Source organism: Garra rufa, chromosome 12 (genome assembly GCF_049309525.1).
Source record: "Garra rufa chromosome 12, GarRuf1.0, whole genome shotgun sequence".
NCBI classification, from domain to species: Eukaryota; Metazoa; Chordata; class Actinopteri; order Cypriniformes; family Cyprinidae; genus Garra; species Garra rufa.
The window spans coordinates 11,577,589-11,602,873 of NC_133372.1; the positions used below are offsets into that span (position 1 = coordinate 11,577,589).

At 35.7% G+C, this 25,285-nt stretch overlaps 2 protein-coding genes across 3 annotated transcripts in view; one reads left to right on the forward strand and one right to left on the reverse strand.

The window, feature by feature from the left end:
- The window catches only part of col5a2b (collagen, type V, alpha 2b), a 34,448-nt gene extending 25,448 nt beyond the window's left edge, over nt 1-9,000 (forward strand). The window contains exons 46-53 of the mRNA XM_073851839.1: nt 58-111; nt 286-393; nt 477-530; nt 632-739; nt 1,022-1,346; nt 5,881-6,068; nt 7,454-7,696; nt 8,132-9,000. Of these exons, the coding sequence (XP_073707940.1) occupies nt 58-111; nt 286-393; nt 477-530; nt 632-739; nt 1,022-1,346; nt 5,881-6,068; nt 7,454-7,696; nt 8,132-8,278 (1,227 nt within the window). The 3' untranslated portion in view covers nt 8,279-9,000. The remainder of the gene's footprint in view (nt 1-57; nt 112-285; nt 394-476; nt 531-631; nt 740-1,021; nt 1,347-5,880; nt 6,069-7,453; nt 7,697-8,131) is intronic.
- A 63-nt stretch (nt 9,001-9,063) lies between these two features.
- gulp1b (GULP PTB domain containing engulfment adaptor 1b) overlaps nt 9,064-25,285 on the reverse strand; it is a 105,326-nt gene continuing 89,104 nt past the window's right edge. The window contains exons 6-12 of one of the 2 annotated variants that reach the window (XM_073851148.1): nt 22,877-23,014; nt 22,669-22,785; nt 19,525-19,611; nt 19,084-19,269; nt 16,733-16,868; nt 14,594-14,688; nt 9,064-9,764 (exon numbers count right to left, since the gene is read on the reverse strand). In XM_073851148.1, the coding sequence (XP_073707249.1) occupies nt 9,693-9,764; nt 14,594-14,688; nt 16,733-16,868; nt 19,084-19,269; nt 19,525-19,611; nt 22,669-22,785; nt 22,877-23,014 (831 nt within the window). In that variant the 3' untranslated portion in view covers nt 9,064-9,692. The remainder of the gene's footprint in view (nt 9,765-14,593; nt 14,689-16,732; nt 16,869-19,083; nt 19,270-19,524; nt 19,612-22,668; nt 22,786-22,876; nt 23,015-25,285) is intronic. The other variant, XM_073851149.1, reaches the window with a different exon arrangement.

Sequence of the window (25,285 nt, forward strand, 5' to 3'; positions counted from 1 at the left end):
GAAATAGCTATGCTGTTTTTATTTTGTTAAATTTTTATTGGTTGATTTTGCTGACAGGGTGCAAGAGGTCCACCTGGTCCTGATGGTCAAGCAGGAACCAGAGGGAAAAAAGTAAGTCTGCATGTTAACATATTAACTTTACATTATCATTTGCATATGCAAAATACAATTTAATGAGACATGCACATAAATTGAAACAGTGTTATCTAACGACAAGTCAGTTTGTGAAGAACTTGTGTTTATCAACCAATCCAAAAAATGTCTTCTAATTCTAATCAACCTTAGGGACCACAAGGACCAATGGGAGACAAAGGTGACAAAGGAGAAGCTGGTGAGAGAGGTCAGAAGGGCCATCGTGGTTTCACTGGACTCGATGGGCTACCTGGAGCAGCAGTACGTATAAGAGACAATATGTCACTTGTCACACAGTACAATATCCATCTTCTGATAATAATCTGTCAGTCATTTCTCTCCAGGGTGCTCCAGGGGATGATGGTCCTGTAGGAATCATTGGACCAAGTGGGCAAAGAGTGAGCGACAGATTCAAATATCACTCAACTTTGAATGCTCAAAGCACCAGCAATACACATGCACGTTGAACAGAATTTAATACTGAACATGTCATTGTTAGGGATCCCCTGGCCCCTCTGGACCAGCAGGAAAAGAAGGAGATATGGGTCCACCTGGAGCAATAGGAGCTCCTGGATCTCGAGGTTCCGCTGGAGATATTGGACCTGAGGTGAGGCATGAGATGTATGTTATGTATATTAAGAGATGGGATCTTCTTGCTGAAATTAGCTGTTCGCTCATCGTCTGAGACCAAACAGAAAATCTACCATTTATAAAGTGTTTTTTGTGTCTCTTTTGCCAAATCCTAATTTTCCATCCTTAATGACTCATAATCAGCTACACTTTGTACTTCACGACTCATAATCATCGTTAATTACCAGATGCTGCTAATGTGATTAGATTTTTAAACACTAATGTTCTGCATAAACAGTATTCACCCATCTGTCCGTAGGGACCACCTGGAGAACCCGGCCCACCTGGACTCCCTGGTCCTCCTGGCCCCCCTACAGCTGCTGTGGATGACCTTTTTGGAACAAACTTCGACATTGACGTCGAATCCGAGCCAGAGGAACCTCCACCTTCCCCACCAGAATTCAACGAGGATGAAGCAAGGCCCAATAACGGATCCGAAGCGGTTCGGGTCGACAGTGAGGTTCACTTGTCTCTGAAGACTCTGGGAAGTCAGCTGGACAGCATGCGCAGCCCTGATGGCACTCGCCAATATCCTGCCCGCACATGTCAGGACCTGAAGCAGTGCTATCCTCTGAAGAAGAGCGGTGAGTGAGACAAACCAACACAGTTTTGTAGTAGCTCTGAATGCTTTAGTTTTACTGACACTGTTCAGGTACAGAATGAACCGGTGTATCTTAGTTTTCATTTATGATACATCTCTGTAGGAATAATTCACAAAAAATCTAGGTTCTATAATCATTTACTCACCTTTATGCCACCCTAAACCCAATTACTTACTTTTCTAGAAAAAAAAAAAAAAAAAAAAAAAAAAACAGAAGGCATTTAAGTCATCCACTCTTATGACTCGTGCTCCATATTCAGAGCCTTCTAAAGTGACTGACGTCAAACCTGACATGATGTGCTTTGGCATGCTGTGTTTCAATGAGTTATGGAGATTTAAATTTCATTCTGTTCAAAGCTCTTGCATGGCTTCGGAATGCTTGTAATATGACACATAATGCAGTTCTTCAGCATCAAGTTCTTCATCATGTTTTGCAGTAACCAAAATTTCCTTAAGGTAATTTTATTCAAAATATATTCCCTGAAAACAAGTTTTAATATGACATGGAATTTTTGGTTCTAAGGATGTTTAGATATTTGACTGGAAAATATTCAATAAGTTGACTGGAAAACTTTTATGGTGGCTTTTTTTTGTTACCATTTTTAGAGCCCCTGGTTCCAAAACAATTGTATTGTATCCTTGTAATGAAAAAAAAACAAAGGGTTTGGAAAAACTTTAGAAAACCTTATGGTAATAAAATTGACAAATTCAATTTACAGTTGAGGTCAAAAGTTTACATACACCTTGTAGGATCTGCACAATTTTACTAAAATAAGGGGATCATAAAAAATGATTCATATACAATTTTTAATTAGTACTGACCTAAATAAGATATTTCACATAAAAGATATAGTCCACAAGAGAAATCAATAGCTAAATTTATAAAAATGACCTTGTTCAAAAGTTATCATATGCTTGATTCCTGAATGATGTTGTTACCTGAATGATTTTTTTAGCGACAGTTGACAAGTCTCTTGTTTATTCTGAACAGTTAAACCGCCTGCTGTCCTTCAGAAAAAGTTCCACAAATTCTTTAGTTTTTCAACATTTTTGAAGATATAATGTTTTGAAGATCTTAATTGTGTTCATAAGTTTTCACCCCTGGCTCTTAATGCATTGTGTATCCTTCTGGAGCATCAGTGAGCGTTTGAACCTTCTGTAATAGTTGCATATGAGTCCCTCAGTTGTCCTCAGTGTGAAAAGATGGATCTCAGAGTCATACAGTCATTGTTGAAAAGGGTTAAAATACACAAAAACGCTGAAAAAACAGAATTTGTGGGACCTGAAGGATATTTCTGGAGAACAGCAGGCAGTTTAACAGTTGAGGACAAACAAGGGACTCGTGAACAACTATCACTAAACAAAAAATAAACACAGCTGTGTACCATTCAGGTAACAACACCATAATTTCTCAATCATTTTCTCTTGTGGACTATATATCAATGTCTTTTATGTGAAATATCTTACTCAGGTCAGTACTGAATAAATAATAACACGCATTTTGTATGATCCCTCTTGTTTTGGTAAAAGAATTAACATTTTGCAGATCCTGACTAGGGCTCAAAACAGAACTCTTCGAAAAGTTTCTTTGTTAAAAATAGTGTTAAACATTAAAGCCTTCCTTTTTCTCAATTGTTTTGCAAACCCCAGGGGTCCCTGGAACACAGTTTTAAAACCTTTTTGGAACCTTTAAGGTTTTGTGTGTGTGTGTGTACAATATCATAAAAAAACATTGGAACTTAATGTTACAGGCCTTTAACCACAATTTAATTGTAGATGGGTTATGGAACAACTGCAGGTATTGTGTGACAAAGTAATCTCCTGCCTATAAACAGAATTGCTAGAGAAAATTAGAGTGAGTGCATTAAACACAGTGTTCCTTAACAGAAATAAACAAGAATTGCCTTTAATTGGAGAGTAGACAGACAGAAATCACAGCTACCCAATTTAAAAAGGTCATGTAGTATCTGACAGGAATTACCTGCATGATTCCCAACCTTTTAGGAAAATTCATATATGGACCAGAGTCGGAAATTAACGAGGGCTTGTGGCAAAAATGCCACCAAAAATAACAAAAAGTCAAAGATGCAGCTTTGACAAAAAGTCAAAGGGGCAAAAAATGCCCCAGCATAATTAAACATTGTATTAAGGCTGTCGCACTTAAAATTAAAAGTGAAAATCAATGAAAAGTGTCAATTCACGGAATTACAGTGCCTTGTGAAAGTATTGATACCCCTTCACATACAGTATGTGACCCTGGACCACAAAACCAGTCATAAGGTTAAATTTTACAAAACTGATATGTATACATCATATGAAAGCTCAATAAATAAGCTTTCTATTGATATATGGTTTGTTAGGATAGGGCAATATTTGGCCGAGATACAACTATTTGAAAATCTGGAATCTGAGGGTGCAAAAAAATCAAAATACTGAGAAAATCACCTTTAAAGTTGTCCAAATGAAGTTTTTAACAATGCATATTACTAATCAAAAATTACATTTTGATATATTTATAGTAGGAATTTTACAAAAAATCTTCATGGAACATAATCTTTACTTAATTTCCTAATGATTTTTGGCATAAAAGAAAAATCAATAATTTTGACCCATACAATGTATTTTTGGCTATTGCTACAAACATACCCCAGCGACTTAAGACTGGTTTTGTGGTCCAGGGTCACATATTGTTATGCTTCTGCCTTATGTTAAACTGTTTTAATGACTTTTTTTCCACATCAGTCTACACTCCATACGCCATAATGACAAAGCAAAAATAGAATTGTCAGCACTGCAGAAATGTATTACAAATAAAAACTGAAATAAGTACATTGCACTAAGTACTCAGTACTTAGCTGAAGCACCTTTATAGCCTCAAGTCTTTTTGGGTATGATGCAACAAGATTTACCAGATCAACATCTGGTAATTATCTGCCGTTATTCTCCTCATCTGTTCACCTCTCAACCAAAGTTGTCTAGCAGACATTATAAGGTTTCTCCAGAAATGTTTGATTCAGGCTGGGCCACTCAAGGACATTCACAGAGTTGTCTATTAGCCACACTTGCTGTGTGCTTAGGTTCATTGTTTTGTTAGAGGATGAACCTTCTGCCCAGTCTGAGATTCTGAATGCTCTGGGTTTTCATTTAGGATATCTCTATATTTTGGTGCATTGAGCTTTTATTCTACTCTAATGAGTTGAAAAACAGTCCCACAGCATGAGGCTGCTACCAGCAAATTTTACTTTTGGGATGGTGCTCTGCAGGTGATGAGCAGTGCCTGGTTTCCTCCATACATGATGCTTGGAATTGAGGTTCATCAGACCACAGAAACTTATGTTTCATGTGTTTTCACTGTTCTTCTGTAAGTTTCTCCCATCTGCATATATGACCATGGATCTCAACTAGAGTGACTGTCAGATTCTTGGTCACCACCCTAGCTAAGGTCCTTCATCAATTGCAGCTGATTTTTTTTCTGAACCTCAGGGCTTTGTTTTTTTTTTGGGGGGGGGGGGATCCTTTTATTAAGATTTGTGTGCCTTTACAAATCATGTCTATTCAGTTGAATTCATAGTATTTGTAGAAGTGTAGTAACACATACAAACAATATGAATGCTCCTGAGCTAAATTTCAACTGTCCCCGATAAGGGTATGAATACTTATGCAATGTAATCATGGATTTTTTTGCTTTGCCATTATGGTGAATGGAGTATAGATTGATGTGGGGATAAAAAGTAATTTAAAGCAGTTTAACATATAGCAGCAACATAAAATGTAAAAAAAAAAATGAAGTGGTATGAAAACTTTCGCAATGCACTGTATTTATATTCATTCACGCTGCATCAGATTAATTTACATGCAGTTTTGTGCAGCATTGAGCTATATAACCAATCAAATGCGTTTCTGTTGAATTTTGGAATGCATTGGTCAATCAGATGAGCTGTTGATGATTGCACACGCTCGCGAATTCTCTCATTATAAACAACACGGTGCAGATACGCTGCAAAAATGCTTTTCTAAAGATTTTCAATATTAACAATCATTATTACAATTTTGCATAATATTGCAGCTCTATGACTTTTTTTTTTTTTTACACGTATATAATTTAGGTACAATTTTAAACAGTGTTGTTTAAGCAACAATTTTAATCTATTGTTACTGACAACAGTTTAACATATTGATTAAAGTCATTTGGGTAAATTTAAGTATTTGACCTCAAAGACAACAAATTTTGCTCCTGAAAAAGTTAATTTCTGACCCTGAATACCTGAACAGACAAGTCAAATGAAAGTCCCATTGTGTCAGACATAAAACAAACACAGCATCCCACAGTAAGTATACTTGATCACTTGGATGAGCCAGAACTCAAACCAACTCCCAGTAAAGAAACATACAAAGATTTAGTTTCATTCAGAATCAGAATACAGTGTGAGTTACATAATATAGTAAAAAAATAATACTTTTTTATGCCGGTGTATATGTGAGAATTAAGTATAACATCCTTTCTCAATGTATCACAGGTGAATACTGGATAGATCCAAATGAGGGCAGCTCTAGAGATGCCATCCAAGTGTACTGTAACATGGAAATGGGGGAGACCTGTATACCTGCCAACCCTGCCAATATCCCACGAAAGAACTGGTGGACTTCACGCTCCAGCCTACCAAAACCAGTGTGGTTTGGATCAACCATGAACCGGGGAACTAGGGTGAATATGATTACAAATTTGTTATCACAAATCAAGTTACACATTTTCTTGTATGGAACACTAAAAGCACGTGTCACTGTACAACTACAGTATGCAAATTAGGGATGCTCATTTCGGTTAATTTTCCTGACCGACAACCGCTGCTCGTTATCCGAACATTAACCGTTAACTGATAAAATTTGAATAATAAATTAGTTTAAAATAAAAATAGAATGCACGAGTATCTGTGATGATACATTAAAAATACAAGCAAATGTTTTATTTTAACGTGCAAACAGCAGCATACAGTGCAACATAAAAAACTGTATTGACATATAACTTAAATTATCACGCATCAGCAGCGGTTCTGAGAACAGAGAAAATCTGAATGAAAAAAAAGAATAATATAAATAGGCCTACACTAAATATGTATAAATTAAATAACTACCTAATTAAGATGACAAAACTAAAACACACTGAATCCTTTTATGTGCTTTGAAGAACTGTACCGGTCTTATTCTTCTCGTCGGACATAAAAATATATAGCAGGCCAGCCAATACCTCAGTGTGCCTAGTTTTTAACATGTCCACATGCTGTACGGATAGGCAGGACCGCTGCCTGTTAACTCTTAGATCCGCGAAAAAAACACCATCACAAAAACCCTTTCAATTTGCGGTTCGGGACTTCCATCCACTGTTATGCGTGTGGAGAAGCGCGTGTTTTACAGCGTTCAGCAATAGCCAATCACAGACATGTATGTTGATTTGATTATCACTGTGGCCAATCAGAGGAGGCTATGTTACAATCCACTCACCAACCAAAGTGCCGGTTTCAGTTTTGCTGAAACTACACTTTCACGAACTCTCTTATTAAAACAAAGAAAGTGTTGGCATTATATAAATAAGAGATTAATTGTGCAGTGTAAAGGTTATTTTATTACTTTTTAATAACTTTATGAGATTGCGATGAACTACTCTAAGATGAGTGATAGCTTTCCAGTGATTGTAACGGGAGCGCCTATTGCGCACTTTCTAGACTATAATTCATTCAGAATTTGAATACATTCACTCACGGATTCACTCTCTAATAACCCAATATCGCCTCTTGCCATTGAGTTGCATATACTACATCTGTTTACTAAGTAAAGGTGAAGCGAAATATGTCTGTACAGCCACACTGCACGTGTCAACACGCGCGCGTGAGTAAACAGATAACTTACAAATAGCATTATTTCTTTCACCATGCAGCAAACGTTAAAAAAAAAAAAAGAATAGAAAAAAACCCTTTTAAACCGTTTAACTGATAGTAATAATCGGTTAAAATTCTTACTGTCGGTTAACGGTTAAACGGTCAATATGAGCATCCCTAATGCAAATTAACTGTCCTTTTATTACTCCTCTTTCAGTTCACCTATGGAAACAAAGAGGCTCCAGCTAATGCTGTATCCGTCCAGTTGAGATTCCTCCGTTTGCTGTCAAAAGAAGCAGCACAGACTGTCACCTATCACTGCAAAAACAGCGTGGCCTATAAAGATGAGAAGAACAGCAATCTGAAGAAGGCTTTAGTCCTAAAGGCTTCTGATGGACAGGACATCAAGGCATACAGCAACAACCGTCTGAAGTACACAGTCGTAGAGGACGGCTGCTCTGTACGTTCAAATTCTTGACTTTATACTGTTTGAGAGAACATTTACTATTTACATAAAATGGAAATTAGTGTTGGGGCAGTGACTGCAAATCGTAGATCGTAGACTAAAAGCTAATCATACATATTCAAGTAGTTAAACTACTATCAAGGTGCCCTTTAAAAAAAGTAGTAATTACACTACATTGAAACTTTTTAAGGCTGCCATTCAGTGTCACATGAACATTCAGAAATCATTCTAATAGGCTGACTTCACTTAAAATTATGTGATAAATAAGACTGTATAGTAATAAGATAACACACTTAATGACTTTTGGTCATCTTGAATCATTGTGAATCATTGTGAGCAGTCTTTGGGTTACTTAGAACCCAGTTTTGTTTATGCAAAAATGCTACCAATGAAAAATGACCTCTGCTTCCTCTTTGTTCTTCCCTCCAGAAACCCAATGGTGAATGGGGTAAGACTGTCTTTGAGTACCGCACACAAACACTTTCACGGCTGCCCATTGTGGACTTGGCTCCGGTGGATGTAGGTGGCAAAGATCAGGAGTTTGGCATTGACATCGGCCATGTGTGCTTCTCGTGAAGCCAAGGATAAAAGCATCATCATTTGGACTTGAGCACTATTTAATACAGTATTTATTGTCGAACACCGTCTGTAAGGGCCTCGGGGAATTTCTGACCTTTATTTCATGATTATTCATGATGGTTTCCACTAGCCTGTGGTGTATGAGTGCATGAGAGACTATATGGACCCTTTAATTTATACTTTACACGCCAGGTGCTATTAAAAATGTGTGAAAACATTTAATGAAATTAATTCAAAAAGTCATGTTTTACTGTGCCTTTTCTGTCTAATCTGTATGTTGTTTTATAGATGTCATTCACTTTTAAATTTCAGTCGTTTCAAGTAGACTCCGAAGGTCAAGTGGAGAGATGAGAGGGATGAGTTTGTTTGTGCTGTGTTAAAGTGGGATATTATTCAGGGCAGCATATCTGCATTCAATTCCCCAGCAGGTCCCTTCTTAAGTCTGAAAACTACTGTTTTTTTGTTGATAGCAAACTTTTGGACAGATGATTGATTTATACTTAATTATTAACGAGAACTCTCAAAGAAACCAATGCTGGTTTCATTAAATAGCTCAGTAGCCCATAACACATGACAAAGAAACTCTTTATCCAGCTTTGTACTCTTAAAGGAGGGGAAGGGGGTCAATTCTTTGTAATGAATGCCAAATTAAACATTTGAATTCCTTTTCAACAGACCTCCATTGATTTTTGCCATGAATAAAAGTCTGAAAACAAGAACTGTTTTCTGTTACTAGAGTTACTGTTTGCACTGTTTAAAAAAAAAAAATCACAAAGCTAATATAGTGTGCTGTCTGTCGGTTTTTATTATTTTTTGTTTTTATTCACCACCAAAGAGCAAGTGTGACGGATTGAACAAATATTAAAACAGCCATCACTGAAAGTAAAAAGAATCTGGACATTTGTAAATATAAAGCTCAGCAATTATCTTGCTGTACATTTTATTTCAAGGGTGATAAATCTCTAACCTTGAAAAAAATGTTTAGGTATAACATTACAGCTTATGATTGCACCATTACAACATGAGCAACTGCCTCTGCAACCACACACTATATAATATATATATTTTGTAATAATTTGATATAAAAGATTTCAAACACAACTTTTGGCCATGAAATGAATGCATCTTTGAACAGTCTAAATTTGGTCAAAATTCTAGAAAAATGTCTAGAAAGGGCTAGAGCACATTTTGTGTTTCTCACTTTTTCAACAGTTCCTTTGTTAAAATACACAAATCATAAAATGTATATACAATCTGAAATGCTCACTTTATCATATAAAAATAGAAATGACCTCTACAGAACTTTTCGAGGCTCCTGCTATTTCTTTCAAACTCAATTCAATATCAAATATTTAATTGTGATTTTTGTGAGGGTTTAGTGGTCAATAATCACAGCAATGTCTTTCCAAAATCAGCATCGGCTGTCCACCTGATCCAGGGAAAACACTGTCCCCTCTAGAGTTAGTCCCATTTGGAACCCCTCCTGCCAAATCAACAAATGTGAAACAGAAGTTAAACTGTGAGCTCAATATAAACAGGCTCTCTATGAGCGCACATTCTTAACGGATAGTGCATGTTTTTTGTGCATGCACATTAAAAAAAAAAAAAATCTTAGGGCTGAATCTACTTGCAGCCACAGCCACACAGTACTGCTTAAATGTGACCCTGGACCACAAAACCAGTCATAAGGGTAATTTTTTTTTATTTATACATAGATTTATTATCTTAGCTTAAATATGCTTTCCATTGATGTACGGTTTGTTAAGATAGGACAATATTTGGCCAAGATACAACTGTTTGAAAATCTGAAATCTGAGGGTGCAAAAAATCTAAATATTGAGAAAATCGCCTTTAAACTTGTCCAAATTAAATTCTTAGCAATGCACATTACTAATCGGTAGCAAATTGAACGTGAAACATGATCTTTACTTAATATCCTTATGATTTTTGGCATAAAAGAAAAATCAATAAATTCGACCAATGTATTTTTTGGCTTTTACTACAAATATACCCGTGCTAATTAAGACTGGTTTTGTGGACCATGGTCACATATGTGTGTGTAAAAAAAGTTAAAGTTTTAATTAGTCTAAATAAAACACTGAGACAGCATGCATGCAATAACCAGCACCACACAGAATCTGCAGAACCTTTGCCTCTGATGAATAACTTTCTCACAAAGAAAGCTGCAGAAAAAAAGTTGGTCTAAATATATCGAAAGGATAGTTCATCCAAAAATGAAAATTCTGTCATTAATTACTCACCCTCATGTTGTTCCAAACCCAAACTTCATTCATCTTTGGAACACAAATTAGGATATTTTTGATAAAATCTGAGAGCTTTTTGAACCTGCATAGACAGCAATGCAACTGACACGTTCAAGGCCCAGAAAGGTAGTAAGGACATCATTAAAATAGTGTAGCATCAGTAGTTCTGTAATTTTATGAAGCTACAAAAAGTTTGTGCACTGATGTCACATGGACCATTTTAACAACGTCCTTACTACGTTTCTGTGCCTTGACTGTGGACTCTATGCAAGGACAGAAAGCTCTCGGATGGACACTCTTGAGACTCCTCTACTGCCTCGTTCTTATCAGAAACTGAGAAAAATAATGATTGCAACATCATAAATAATGATAGCAGCATGAACATTCAGTTTTCATATTATTTAACAACATATATTTTAAATCCCAGAAGAGTACCTGCATAGTTGTACATTTAAATGCTGACAGCTAAACACATAATGTGTTTAGGTTGGCGTTAGCTAGCTAGCGATACTTCTCTTCAAAAACATCTTAATCGTCTTCTTGATAATCTTCATAGTCATGAACACATTTTTTAAATCTTGTAAATCTTGTAATATTTTAAAGCCTTCATTATTTAACTCTTTTCACTTCAAACATTGACTTTTCATTCATAAAGACGACATGGAAAAAAATGTATTTACATGGAAAACATCTTTTTAAGATGAAAATGACATGAAATTACCCATATAACCAGAAGATGGCAGCAGAGGATCAATCATTGGCTGCAGCTGCCATTTCAACTCCCTAGTTTTTTCAAGACGTCTTGCTTTTCGATTTATTATAAAATTACTAGTATAATAAATTGTAGTACTTTTACTGCACTTAAGTATATATAGCAAGTGCAGAAAGTCATTACAATAAATAAATAAATAAATAAGCTCAGACACAAACAGCCTATATACTTATATATAGTTCACTACAAATTAAATAAGTTAAATATTAATGGTATAAAAATTAAATAATGCACTTAATATGATTCGATATGCATTTGAAATATTTTATATAATTTAATAACTACAACTTTTAAGCTTTATCTTGAACTGTAAAAGCTATTAAATAGCCTATATTTAACCAACACAAACTTGTTACTGCTGTGGCTTTGTTACTCTGATTTAGTCTGAATCATTTAATGCACAGCTCTTTTTTTGACATCAGATTGTCAGATATTTCGTCCGGTTATTACTGTCAATTATAGCAATGACTCGCGCATATTTAGCCAATTTACTCGCATATTTTTTTAAACTGGTGTTTGTCATTCTTGAAACGATATACATGGACGTTTGGTCCTCTTAGACAAACAACACTTTTCTTCGATTGTGAATGGATTATGTACAGAAAACGAGCAAAGTACACTCATATCACGGCACAGTACAGTTGACTGGAAATTACTTAGCTGGCTTGTCTAAAACAAGGAAGTAATCGTGCATATGGTCAATTTGAGTGCACAGGACGGATATTAGCAGATTGACTATAGATAGAGAGAAATGTCAGATAAAAATAAAAGAGGAAAATATTGGAGGAACAAAACATAAACAGAAGGGTTGCGATCAGGCAAGAAGTAGGACCTGAGCAGCTTTCCAGCGGTGAAGAGAACGGGAATGGCTCGAAATGGGACGCCAAGGTTGTGTTGTTCCTCTTTGATAGGTGAGTAACATTAATTTGGCATTGTTTTACACAACTTACAGTGGTGTGAAAAAGTGTTGGCCCCCTTCCTGATTTTTTTTTGCATGTTTGTCACACTTTAATGTTTCAGATCATCAAAGAAATTTAAATATTAAAGATAACAGAAGTTAACACAACATGTAGTTTTTGAATGAAGTTTTTTATCATGAAGGGGAAACAAAATCCAAACCCACATGGCCCTGTGTGAAAAAGTATTTGCCCCCTAAACTTAATAACTGGTTGGGCCACCCTTAGCAGCAACAACTGCAATCAAGCGTTTGCAATTACTTGCAATGAGCCTGTTACAGCACTGTGCAGGAACTTTGGCCCACTCATCTTGGCAGAATTGTTGTAATTCAGCCACATTGGAGGGTTTTCGAGCATGAACCGCCTTTTTAAGGTCATGCCACAGCATCTCAATAGGATTCAGGTCAGGGCTTTGACTAGGCCACTCCAAAGTCTTTATTTAGTTTTTCTTCAGGCATTCAGAGATGGATTTGCTGGTGTGTTTTGGATCATTATCCTGCTGCAGAACCCAAGTTTGCTTCAGCTTGAGGTCACAAACAGATGGCCGGACATTGTCCTTCAGGATTTTTTGGTAGACAGCAGAATTCATGGTTCCATTTATCACAGCAAGTCTTCCAGGTCCAGAAGCAGCAAAACAGCCCCAGACCATCACACTAACACCACCATATTTTACTGTTGGTATGATGTTCTTTTTCTGAAATGCTGTGTTACTTTTACGCCAGATGTTCTTGTCAGTCCACAGAGAAGTCTTGGGGATCATCAAGATGTTTTCTGGCAAAACTGAGATGAGCCTATATGTTCTTTTTGCTCAGCAGTGGTTTTCGTCTTGGAAATCTGCCATGCGGGCCATTTTTGCCCAGTCTCTTTCTTATGGTGGAGTCATGAACACTCACCTTAACTGAGGCAAGAGGGGCCTGCAGTTCTTTAGATGTTGTTGTGGGGTCTTTTGTGACCTCTTGGATGAGTCGTCGCTGTGCTCTTGGGGTAATTTTGGTCAGCCCGCCACTCCTGGGAAGGGGTTCGCTGGAACTCCTGGGACTGTGGTTCGCTGGAGTCTCAAAGCTTTAGAAATGGCTTTATAACCTTTTCCAGACTGATTGATCTCACTTTCTTTCTCATTTGTTTCTGAATTTCTTTGGATGACATGATGTGTAGCTTTTGAGGATCTTTTGGTCTATTTCACTTTGTCAGGCAGGTCCTACTGAAGTGATTTCTTGATTGCGAAGAGGTGTGGCAGTAATCAGGCCTAGGTGTGGCTAGAGAAACTGAACTCAGGTGTAATAACACTTTTTCACATAGGGCCATGTGGGTATGGATTCTGTTTTCCCTTCATAACAAAACCATTTAAAAACTGCATGTTGTGTTTGCTTGTGTTATCTTTGATTAATATTTAAATTTGTTTGATGATCTGAAACATTAAAGTGTTACAAACATGCAAAAAAATAAATCAGGAAGGGGGCCAACCCTTTTTCACATCACTGTACGTGTGGGGTGGAGATATCAAAGTAGAGGCGAGGTCATGTTGGGCTATGGGTGTGTTTGTTTTGGTGCTTTTAAATATCAACATCATTTGGCAAAACTCGTTTAGTGCACCTTTAATGACAGAATTGTAATTTTTGGGTGAACTATCCCTTTAAGACATACAATAACAGACAAAAAATAGACGACACAAGTCAAGCTTGTAAATCAAAACGTATATAAAAAACCATATCAAAACACTAGAGGACACACTTTGAGGTGCATCACAAACGAACATATACAAACCATCTCTGCCGCTGAGAGGTTGGGGGTGGCATTTAGGGTGAAAGGAGAGATGAAGATAATTGAATTATTGAGGATTACCAGGTTTACAGACATAGAAGTGCAAATGACACTTATAGAGTCTAATAATCTCATCACAGGTATGATGTCCTCAGAAAACGAAAACTTTCATAATCCTCTGGATTATTAAAATTGGAATTAAAACTGGTTTATAATAAAGTGGGGTGACTGCTGCCAGCCAAATACTGCATCCTTTGATCTATTAATATTGTCTGCCAATCATGTTGGCTGTTGCTGTTTATATGTTTATGACACATTACTGACAGAGTTTTTCTTTCCTGTATCAAGAATTCTGCCATAATCCTACTTCAAAGCATGCGAGCAACAGGTTCAAAATTATTTACACTGTCGTTTTTAGCATTCAAATTTGCACACTGCGTCAAAGCCAAAATTAAAACTTCATGATACATACACAAGTATCGTGGAACAGTTTCAATCCTATGATGTTTAGTACTTGCATGGTTCTACAAAAATAAAATGGCTTTAAATAAATGATTACCTGCATCTCATCCAGTTTGGACTGGATGTCTGGGGTGAAGACAGCAGGTCCACAAATGAACGGATCAAATGGTTCTGCTCCAAACAGGTCTATGTCTACAGCACAACCAGACAAACTAGTAAATCACCTGGCATTTAGCAAACACCTATACCTATTGAACATGCAATAGTTCATGGATAACCCCTTGCAAAGCTTAAACCTTGAAATATAAATTAATATTATATAAATACAAAAACAATTTAGTGAAATTCACAGCCACATATTACAGTTTTTCTCAATTGCTTAAACACATTTCTTGAAATTATGCCTCTTATTTGCGAAACTCTAAACACAAATCCACAACTCCTAACTCAATTCCCCAAACTTCCTATATTGAGGTCAAAATGAAGCTCTCCACTCAAAACAACTCAATCTTGCTGAAAAAACAAACTTTGCTCTCAGACATGACACACAAATCCTCAAAAAAACTCACACTACAACACAGTTTTACACACTGATGAGATAAATTCAAAACAATACTACTAAAACAATAAAAAAAAAACTTTTCACATGATGAACACAACAAATGTATGTATTTGCAAGTGTTGTATTTCTTACTTTACAGTACTGTAGAAAACAGAACAAAACAGCAAACAACAACAAAATAATTATTCTGCCCAACATCCTGTGTTTGGTCTGGAACAGGCCAAAGAACCTCTTCAGCATCACAGGCTAAATTAGCCCTGGCCAGGCAGCAGGGGTCAAATCCTCTTGCATGCCTGATCCAACCCTGGCACCCATCAACTAAAATATATGAGACTGCTTGTCTTCTTTCCCTTGCCCTTCCTGTCTCTTCCATGTTGTCGTTGTCGTCATCATCCTTCTCCTTCTTCTCCTCCTCTTCCTCTTTCACCTCCTACTCTTCCTCTTCAAAATTACACATTACTATAGGTGGGATATTGATTGAAAAAGACTGAATAGGATTCAAAGTTACACTTGTACTAGTGGTCTGACAAAAAAAAAATGCATTACAACGTCATTGTGAAACAGAAAAGAAAAGGAAATATGGGCACAAAGGTGAAAATAAAAATGAGAAAGCCCACTGTCAGAATTTGTAACTCCTGCGTTGTCCTCTGTCTATATATGCTTTCCAATTGAAGGTTCATGAAATGTACCTTTGAGCTTTTTCAGAGAACTGCTTTATCATTGGTTGATCTATATTATTCTTCATTAGTGAAAGTCAAGATTCACTTGAATAATTCATGGCAAATTTACAAAAAGTCTAATAGAAATGTGTAGAATATATGATTGACAGTTTATGACAACTAGATCAAAAATTTTGCATTTACAGTAGGTAATGACTTGATGTTTTGAGGGGTAAGACTATTGCACAGAGAAATATATAATACATTTTGAGCAACATGACAATAGCAACTGATAATGTAGGAAACCGCAGACAAATGTATATAATCAGTTGTATGAATGTGCCAAAGCAATCACAACTTGATCAGAAGAAAGAGACGCTTTTTATGATGTGCACAAGAGACTAGATGATGTGGATGTTGAACAAGTAGTTTTGGCAATTTCATTTCTGATCTGAGAAATGCACCAAAGTGACTGAGAAACACTGTAAGCAGACTTTGGCTCTTTTATCTCCATTGAAGATTCTGATTAGTGTGTGCTAAATTTTGACTCCTAGTGTTTCCAGTTGGGTAATTGTGTGCTAATTGAGCTCAAACTTCGCAGACTTGAGTGAACAATATTGAATGCTTGTGCTTTCTAAATGACCACATGGTGTAAGCACTGAGAAATGTAGGGATTTGTGTGTAGAGTTTTGCAGTAACAGTTCACCAAATATAACTCATGTGTCAAAGCAGGGAATAGTGTTTAATGTTTAGGGAAATGGGTGTGCTTTTTGAGAAATGGCGTTATAGTTTTGAAATTTTAGTTCAAAAGACTGGTTATAGTGTTTTAGCAATTGAGAAAAACTGTAAGAAATGTCTCCATCCTGCATCTATACTCTGGCTTCATTTGTTTTCATCTCAAATGGACCCTTTTATGGAGAAGCATATTACATTAGCAATTATAGATTTTGCCCTCAGGCGCTTGAAAATGTAACACATTCATCTAAGTGAGACAGCAGAAATAAAGAGCCCCCACCTCTGTCTTTTGTTGGAGGCAGGTACGGAGATGAGATGCCGTTGCAGTTCAATCGTCTTGTTATTGGAGATTCGGGGGTAAACGGAACCATATCAAATATGTCAGTAGAGGGCGCTCTAGCTTGTACGCTTCCTGCCTAATATTGTGCATAAAAGAGTAAAATGTGTTAAAAGCGTCAAAACAAATCCAAATATAAGATCAGACTCAATTCGTGTGATAAGCATTTAACTGTAAATTCAATGTATACATTTTATCACAATGTTTTTCCCTTTTGTAGTAAGAATGAGGTTGAAACAGTGATTCTCAAAAAGTGTGGAGACTTACAGCTATTTAGTCTTGTTGACTTTGACAATTTAAATTTACTGCACCGATGACAGACGCGAGAACCAATGAGGTTTGTGTTAGTTTCTTCTTCTCTTAAAGCGATAGTTTACCTATCATCATTTACTCAATCTCATGTCGTTCCAAATAGTTTCTTACTTCTGTTGAGCACAAAAGAATTTGTAAGAGTTTGTAAGAAAGCCAATAACATTCGTAGTACGGTCAATGGCTACCATGAACTATTTGGTTACCCATATTTTGTGTTTGAATGTGTTTGACAGAAGAAAGAAGTTCATACAGGTTTGGAACAAGTGGAGGTTACTCTTTAAAGGGATAGTTCACCCAAAAATGAAAATTCTGTCATTAATTATTCACCTTCATGTTGTTCCAAACTTGTAAGACCTTTGCTTATCTTCGGAACTCAAATTAAGATATTTCTCTCTCGGATTTCATAAAAAATACCTTAATTTGTGTTCTGAAGATGAATGAAGGTCTTACGGGTTTGGAACAACATGAGGGTAATTATTGACAGAATTGGGTGAACTATCCCTTTAAGTATGCCGTATATTGAGGCTATGTAAACAAAGAACACTATTCAACGCGTGCCAGAATCAATTGTTATGATTGGTTATCAAATTAACTTGGAACAAAGACTTAGAATAATGCAAACAAATAATATGAAAATTTACTGTAATTTGTAATAATGTGCTTTTATGAGCTTGACAGTTATAATCACCCTCTTGTGTTTCACAAATGAAAACACTGGGTTTGAAGATAAAGGAAGGTTAGTCAATGTCAAGAACTTTTAAAAAGTATTATTTTAGCCTAACTGTTCCTTTTATATTGCACCTGCAAAGCTGTTTTACTTATTTTTTACTTTATACGTAATGTTTTTTTTCTTTGCAACACAAAGTTAACAGTACATAAAATAATGTAGACCTACTTTTTTTTAATAAAAAAGTTACATACAAAGTATTTTTTGTCATTCAAAACTATTTTTCTTAATTCGAAACATAAAACCAAACTTCTAGTATTATATGAGGTTTCTGTAGTTGTAACTTACTGCTTATTTCAATTTAAGTATTAGTTAAATTAATAACTGTAATTAAAAAAATAATAATAATTATCTAATATTTAATATGGGATGGGACTGCCAATGTTTCTGCTTACCAAGCCTGCATTTATTAACATTATAAATGTCTTTATCATCACTTTTGATCAATTTAAAGCAACCTTGCTAAACAAAAGTATTATTTTAATAATTTCCTATATTTTTTAGAATATTTCTACATTATATTTCCTATATTTTTATAATAAAAATTATACTGACTGCAAGCTTTTGAATAGTATATACGGTTACAAATGCTTTTTATTTTACATAAATGCTGATATTTGGATGTTTCTATTCATGAAATAATTCAGAAAAAAACATACTCAACTGTTTTAAATTTTTATAATAATAATAAATGTTTCTTGAACAGCAAATCAGCATGTTAGAATGATTTCTAAAGGGTCACGTGACACTGAAAACTGGAGTAATGATGCTGAAAATTTAGTTTGATCACAGGCATAAATGCCATTTTGAAATATATTGAAATAGAAAGCAATTATTTTAAATAGTAAAACTTTTTCACATTATTACTACTTTTGCTGTATTTTGGATCAAATAAATGCAGGCTTGGTGAGCAAAAGAGAATTCTTTAAAAAAAATAAAAAATCTTACTGTTCGAAAACTTTTGACTGGTGGTGTAGTTTCAGACTAAATAATATATTGCATGAATCATATGGACCACTTTTATGGTATCTTCATATAGCTTTCTCGTTTTTTTTTTCTCATTTCTCATAGTATGGAAAAATGCAGCATGGACATTTGGCAAAATCTGTTCCATGATTTAGAAACATATCAGGGTGAGTAAATAATGGCAGAATTTTCATTTTGGGCTGAACTATGCCTTGTTTGAAGTATGAAAATTTGTAACTGAATCACATGCAAAGTGCACCGTGTTATTTTTTGTGTACAAGACATTTACGCGAGGTCGTGGCACGATGTAACCACTTGTGGGCTGTGAGTGGGTGGGCTTAGCAGCAGGCGGGGTGAGCAAGCTTGCTGATTGGCTGGAATCGGGTGAGCTGACAGGCGTTAGAGTGACAGAGGAGATCTCTAGGCTGGACAGTGAAGTGACATCATCACCACACCAGGACAAGGCAGACGGCTTCTGCAAAATGTACGGCTCATTAGAGACATTAACATGCAGGTGCTGAAAAAGGGCACTGGGGGTTGGGGATAGAGAGAGAGAGACAGAAAAATAGATTGGAATGGAGAAAAAGGGAAAAAACAAATGACGGGGTAGATAGAAGAGAAAAACAAACACATTTTGATGAACTGAAAGAGAGCAGAATCATTGAGATTGGCAGGAAACAGCAGCATTCGACTGGAATGATAAGCAAGTCTCATTTCCTACAGAACGTACTGGCGAGCAGCGAGAATCCATCATCTGATCCTCCAGCTCCTTAAGCTTCTTCTTCAGTTTTGAGTTCTCCATCTCCAAATCCTGGATCTTCAATTAACATAAGCACATTGCACAAAAAGATTCACATTTTCGTTTGTCAATCACATGAAAACAGTCTTTGGGATATGGGACGCCCCCGCAGCCTGCTCACGGGATTAGGAGCCAGTGAAATTCTGGTTACATTTGCCTATCTATACTCCTATTTACACTTCAAAGGAAGCTGCATTTGAAATGGCATACAGTATAAATTATGAAAAGGAGCATTTATGCAGACATTGTAATGCGGGATACAGTAATTGTATTTACACTGGAATCAGAATCAGGAGAGAGCTAAATCTCTGATTCTTCTGCACAGCCGTCAAGTTTGAGAAAAGGATCGTTTAAAGGGATAGTTCACCCGATTACAATTTCATTTAATTTGGACATTTTTATTCCAATTGAGGTGTTCATATGGAGCATTTACATTCGGATTGGACTTTTAAACTGATTGCAATGCTCCATGTAAACGCACCTGCAGCCTCATGTTGTTCCAAACCTTTGCTCATCTTCAGAACTCAAATTAGGATATTTGTAATGAAGTCTGAGAGCTTTCTGACTTTGCATAGACAGCAATGCAACTACCACATTCATGGATTACTTTTTCATTGTTTTACTACCTTTCTGGGCCTTGAACGTGTCAACTGCGTTGCTGTCTATGCAGGGTCAGAACTATCGGATTTCATCAGAAATATCTTAATTTGTGTTAAGAAGATAAATGAAGGTCTTACAGGTTTGAAACAACATGAGGGCGAGTAATTAATGACAGATTTAATTTTTGGGTGAACTATGGCTTTAAATTGATCAACTTTATGATAATAGTGATAATTGTTGGTATGGGCTTGTTGCACATGTAAGCTGTGCTTTTTATATTTTCAGTATTGACTAATACCATGTGGATTCAAAGACTGCCATTAGCAAAGTTTGTAGTATCCAAGATTCAATCTTGTTAGCTGAAAACTATTAATTGACAACCCAAATAATACGTTTCATCCCCTTTCTAAACCCTTGTGTGCGCCAGCCTACAAAAAGTTTGCTCCTCATATCTCCCCAAGCACTGACACATCCATATTTTTCTTATTTGTTCCCCTGTTTTGTACAAATCAGTGCAAAACAACCGCAAGCTTTCCTCCATGTTGTTGTTTGTTGACATGCTTCGAAGAATCAACTCTCAAATTGATGGGTGTTTCTTCAACTTTGGGCACTTTTATGTCTCAAGGGTTGGTTTTTATAAAAAACAAACAGCTTTTAACTTGAAGATGATATTAAAAGAGTCTTGGAAACTTTTAATGTATACTATGCTTTCATCATTTACTTTTGTTACTTTTTAAATAACTTTTGTCCCCAGACCCACATTCAGTCTTAACCTAGTAAAATCCCTAATACAAAAATTTATTATTTAAAGCAAAATATTTTATTAAAGGTTAAATACACACTAACAATTTCAATATGTAACCCTCTGGTTGTGTTCCCTGTCACACTTGTGGTGTTCCTGGTCAAAAACGACTGGACTCCAAACAATTGCTTATAAATCTCTCATTGTGCTAGATTTTCAACAAATATTGGATTCAATCCTTTTGTCAACTTGTTTTCTTTCAATCAGGACTGGTTTTGTGTTTCTATTTGCATCTGATTAATCATAGGCCTCATAGGCCTCTCATTTATCTGAGAGTAGGTACCTTGTTTTTTGAGTGAAAAAATCATTTTTTATGAATAATTTTCACAATATGAGATAAGAAATTATGAAAATTTGCACTGTTTCTCACACTAGTGTGCTTTAATGTTTAATCAGGAAGTTTGCTTTTAATTGCTTTAGTTTTGTACAAAATTGCACAGAGTCACACTTGCCAAAAATGGCCGGCCATTGAAAGTGAACGGGGAAAATCACAAAAAACAGGACCTCAGATGCAAATAGAAACACAAAACCAGTCCTAAATTAAAGTAAACAAGTTGACAAAAAGAATGAATCTAATATTTGGTGATAATATAGCAAAATAAAAGATTTATAAGCAATTGTTTGGAGTCCGGTCATTTTTGACCGGGAACACCACAAGTGTGACTTTTTGCAATTTTGTACAAAATAAAAACATTTAAAAGCAAACTTCCTGATTAAACATTAAAGCACACTAGTGTGATAAACAGTGCAATTCTTTAAATTGTTTTGTGTAATATTGTAAAAATTAGTATTTTTGGGAGAAAGAAAATCTTTTCCAGGTCAATTTGACCCGAACACAACCAAAGGTTTAATGTGTGAAAATTACATTTAAAAAAGACATACAATTGTAATCGAAATATAATATTGCCTCTAATAAAGTGTACTTGGTTAACAGAGACAGCATGATTGAGATTAAAGGGTTAGTTCATCAAAAATGAAAATTCTGTCATTAATTACTCGCCTTCATGTCATTCCAAACCTGTGAGACCTTCATTCAAGATATTTTCGATGAAATCCGAAAGCTTTCTGACCCTGCATAGACATCAACACAACTACCACGTTCAAGGTCCAGAAAAACTGTAAGGAAACTTATAAAATAGTCCATGAGACATCAGTGGCTCAACCGTAATGTTATGAAGCTATGGGAACACTTTTTGTGCTCAAAGAAAACAAAAATAACAACTTTATTCAACAATTTCTTCTCTTCCTTGTCAGTCTTCGACGCTTGTTCATGAGAGTAGCACGACACATGCAGGGTCAGAAAGCCCTCAGATTTAATTTAAAAATTCGTACTTTGTGTTCCAAAGATTAACAAAGGTCTAATGGGTTTGGAACGAAATGAGGATGAGTAAATAATGACAGAATTTTCATTTTTTGGTGAACTATCCCTTTAAATAATGTTAAATATCAAGAATATTTTTATTATATTTTATTCAAATTATGCAAAACGTTTTAAAATATATAATTGTGTGTATTCAGGATTCATACTGTATAATACTAGCTGTGAAAATATCCTTAGCAATATAAAATGTGCCCATAGTTGAAAAATCCTCCTGGTAAGTGTTTGAGAATGTAGTCTGGGCTCCTATCTACATCTCGAGCGTGTGAGCAATATTCCAAGAACATAATCTTACTCGTTTCTGAAGGTTTCCAATCTGTTTTCTCGTCTCTACATCTTTTCCACCAGACTCTAGGAACTTTTTGTAGGCGAGATCAAAGGCTTGTCCAATAGCGAGAGTGATCTCCTCCGCCTGGGTGAGATTTGCACACACTGCAATCATTAAGCAAACCAGAGTTCTGTCTATGTCACTTTTGTTAGATATTACAAGCTTATTTACTTACACATTTTTCACTGTCAAAGACGTAACACAGGTGTTTCTTCGTCTCGGGTTCTGTGCAGATAAAGGTGAAGATCCTTTTATCTGTTTTGTCGTCTGCACAGAAGGACATTCTGTGAAGTTGGCAGTTATGCTGCATCTCCTGGAACAGAAAGGAGAGTTGAACTGAGATGAAAAGCTCACTGGTATGACTGACCTATTTTGAAGCAAAAAGCAACAAATTGAAAACAGCCCAGAGGAAAAACTTTATTGCTCAGAGGTTTATATTTTAAGTCTCTTTATAGCTCGGGAGAATTAACTGTGTTCTCATTTATGTTTAATCAATTAAATTTATTAACTTTTTTCAGATGTTTCTCCAAAATTTACAGGAAATGACGGACATGAGGTGCTTATTTACAATGTATTAAAAAGTGGTAGGGATTGAGAATGTTATGAACTCATTAAACAGAGACTTAAGGCTGCAATAATTTAATACGACCTAAAATAACATGTTTTGAAGTTTCACCCAAAATGAAAAATTGCTGAAAATATGCTCACCCTCAGGCCATCCAAGATATAGATGAGTTTGTTTCTTCATCAGAACAGATTTGGAGAAATTTAGCATTACATCACTTGCTCACCACTGGATCCTCTGCAGTGAATGGGTGCCGTCAGAATGAGAGTTCAAACAACATCACAATAATCCACAAGTAATCCACATGACTTCAGTACATTAATTGACATCTTGTAAACCAAAAAGCTATGTGTTTGTAATAAACAAATTCATAATTAAGACATTTTACAAGTGATGGAATTTTTTAATGAAAGTGTTATTATGGATCACAGATTGTATTTTGGCCAGAAGCAATGGCTTAAAGTTAAAACGTCTTAATGATGGATTTGTTAATTAGAAACACACAGCCTTTCACTTCATAAAATGTGATTATGTGATTACTTGCGGATTATTGATTATTATGATGTTTAGACTCTCATTTTGACGGCACCCATTAGGGAGCAATTTATTAGAGAGCAAATGCTAAATTTCTCTGAATATGTTCAGATGAAGAAACAAACTCATCAACATTTTGAATGGCTTGAGGGTGAGTGCATTTTTCAGCAAATTGATATTTTTGGGTGAAATAGTCCTTTAATGAAACAAAATTGCAGATGTATGTTAATGTCTGTTTATCAAAACCGGGAACAGAAGCATTTTCTGAAATGAAAAGCAATAGACTGGAGCATTTGACTGCGTGTATAATATGACCTAAAATAACATGTTTTGAAGGAAAGGTTCACCCAAAAATGAAAATTTGAAAAGTTTTTAAACATAACACATTTTGAGAAATTTTGCATTACATCTCTTGCTTATCGATGGATCCTCTGCAGTGAATGGGTGCCGTCAGAATGAGCGTCCAAACAGCTGAACAAACAACAGAATGATAGTTCAAACGACATCACAAGTAATCCACGACTTCAGTCTATTAATTGACATTTTGTGAACTCAAAAGCTATATGTTTGTAATAAACAAATTAAGTTCATACGTTTTACAAGTGATGGACTTTTTCACTGAAAGTGTTATTATGGATCACAGACTTGTATTTTGGCCAGAAGCAATGGCTTAAAGTTAAAACGTCTTAATGATGGATTTGTTTATTAGAAACGCGCATCTTTTCACTTTATAAGATGTTAATTGATGAACTGGAGTTGCGTGGATTACATGTGGATTATTGATTATTGTGATGCTCGGACTCTCATTCTGACGGCACCCATTAGGCAGCATTCATTTTACTGAATAGGTTCCGATCAAGAAACACTCATCTACATTTTGAATAGCCTGAGGGTGAGTACATTTTTCAGCAAATTGATATTTTTGGGTAAAATATTCCTTCGATGAAGCAAAATTGCAGATGTTTGTCAATGTCTGTTTATCAAAAGTGGGAACACATGCATTTGCTTTTGTGATCTCGCTGAAATGAAAAGCAATAGACTAGAGCATTTGTCTGTGTGTAGTTCTACAAAAACATTACGTTGTTGCTCTCAGCCACTGATAACAGCCTCAAGTTTTCATCAAAACATTCATAATAACACATTCCAGCCCTGGACTGCCACCCATTTTATGAACAGGAACAAAATGAAAACCCTGTCTGACAACTGTAGATGCTGAGTTGAGCAGTTTCAAGATTTGATTGGGAAATATTGTATAACTCAGCACCGTCAATGAAGCTTAGACTATTTTAACTAGTTAGAGTATTCACAATGGCCTTGCAAATTTATTTCCACTTAGATGTGTGATCCCTCATCCATAAATTATATTTCATGACCTATTATGCCCCCTTTTTACAATATGTAATATAAGTCTCTGGTGTCCCCAGAATGTGCCTGTAAAGTTTCAGCTCAAAATAACCAACAGATTATTTATTATATCATTTAGAA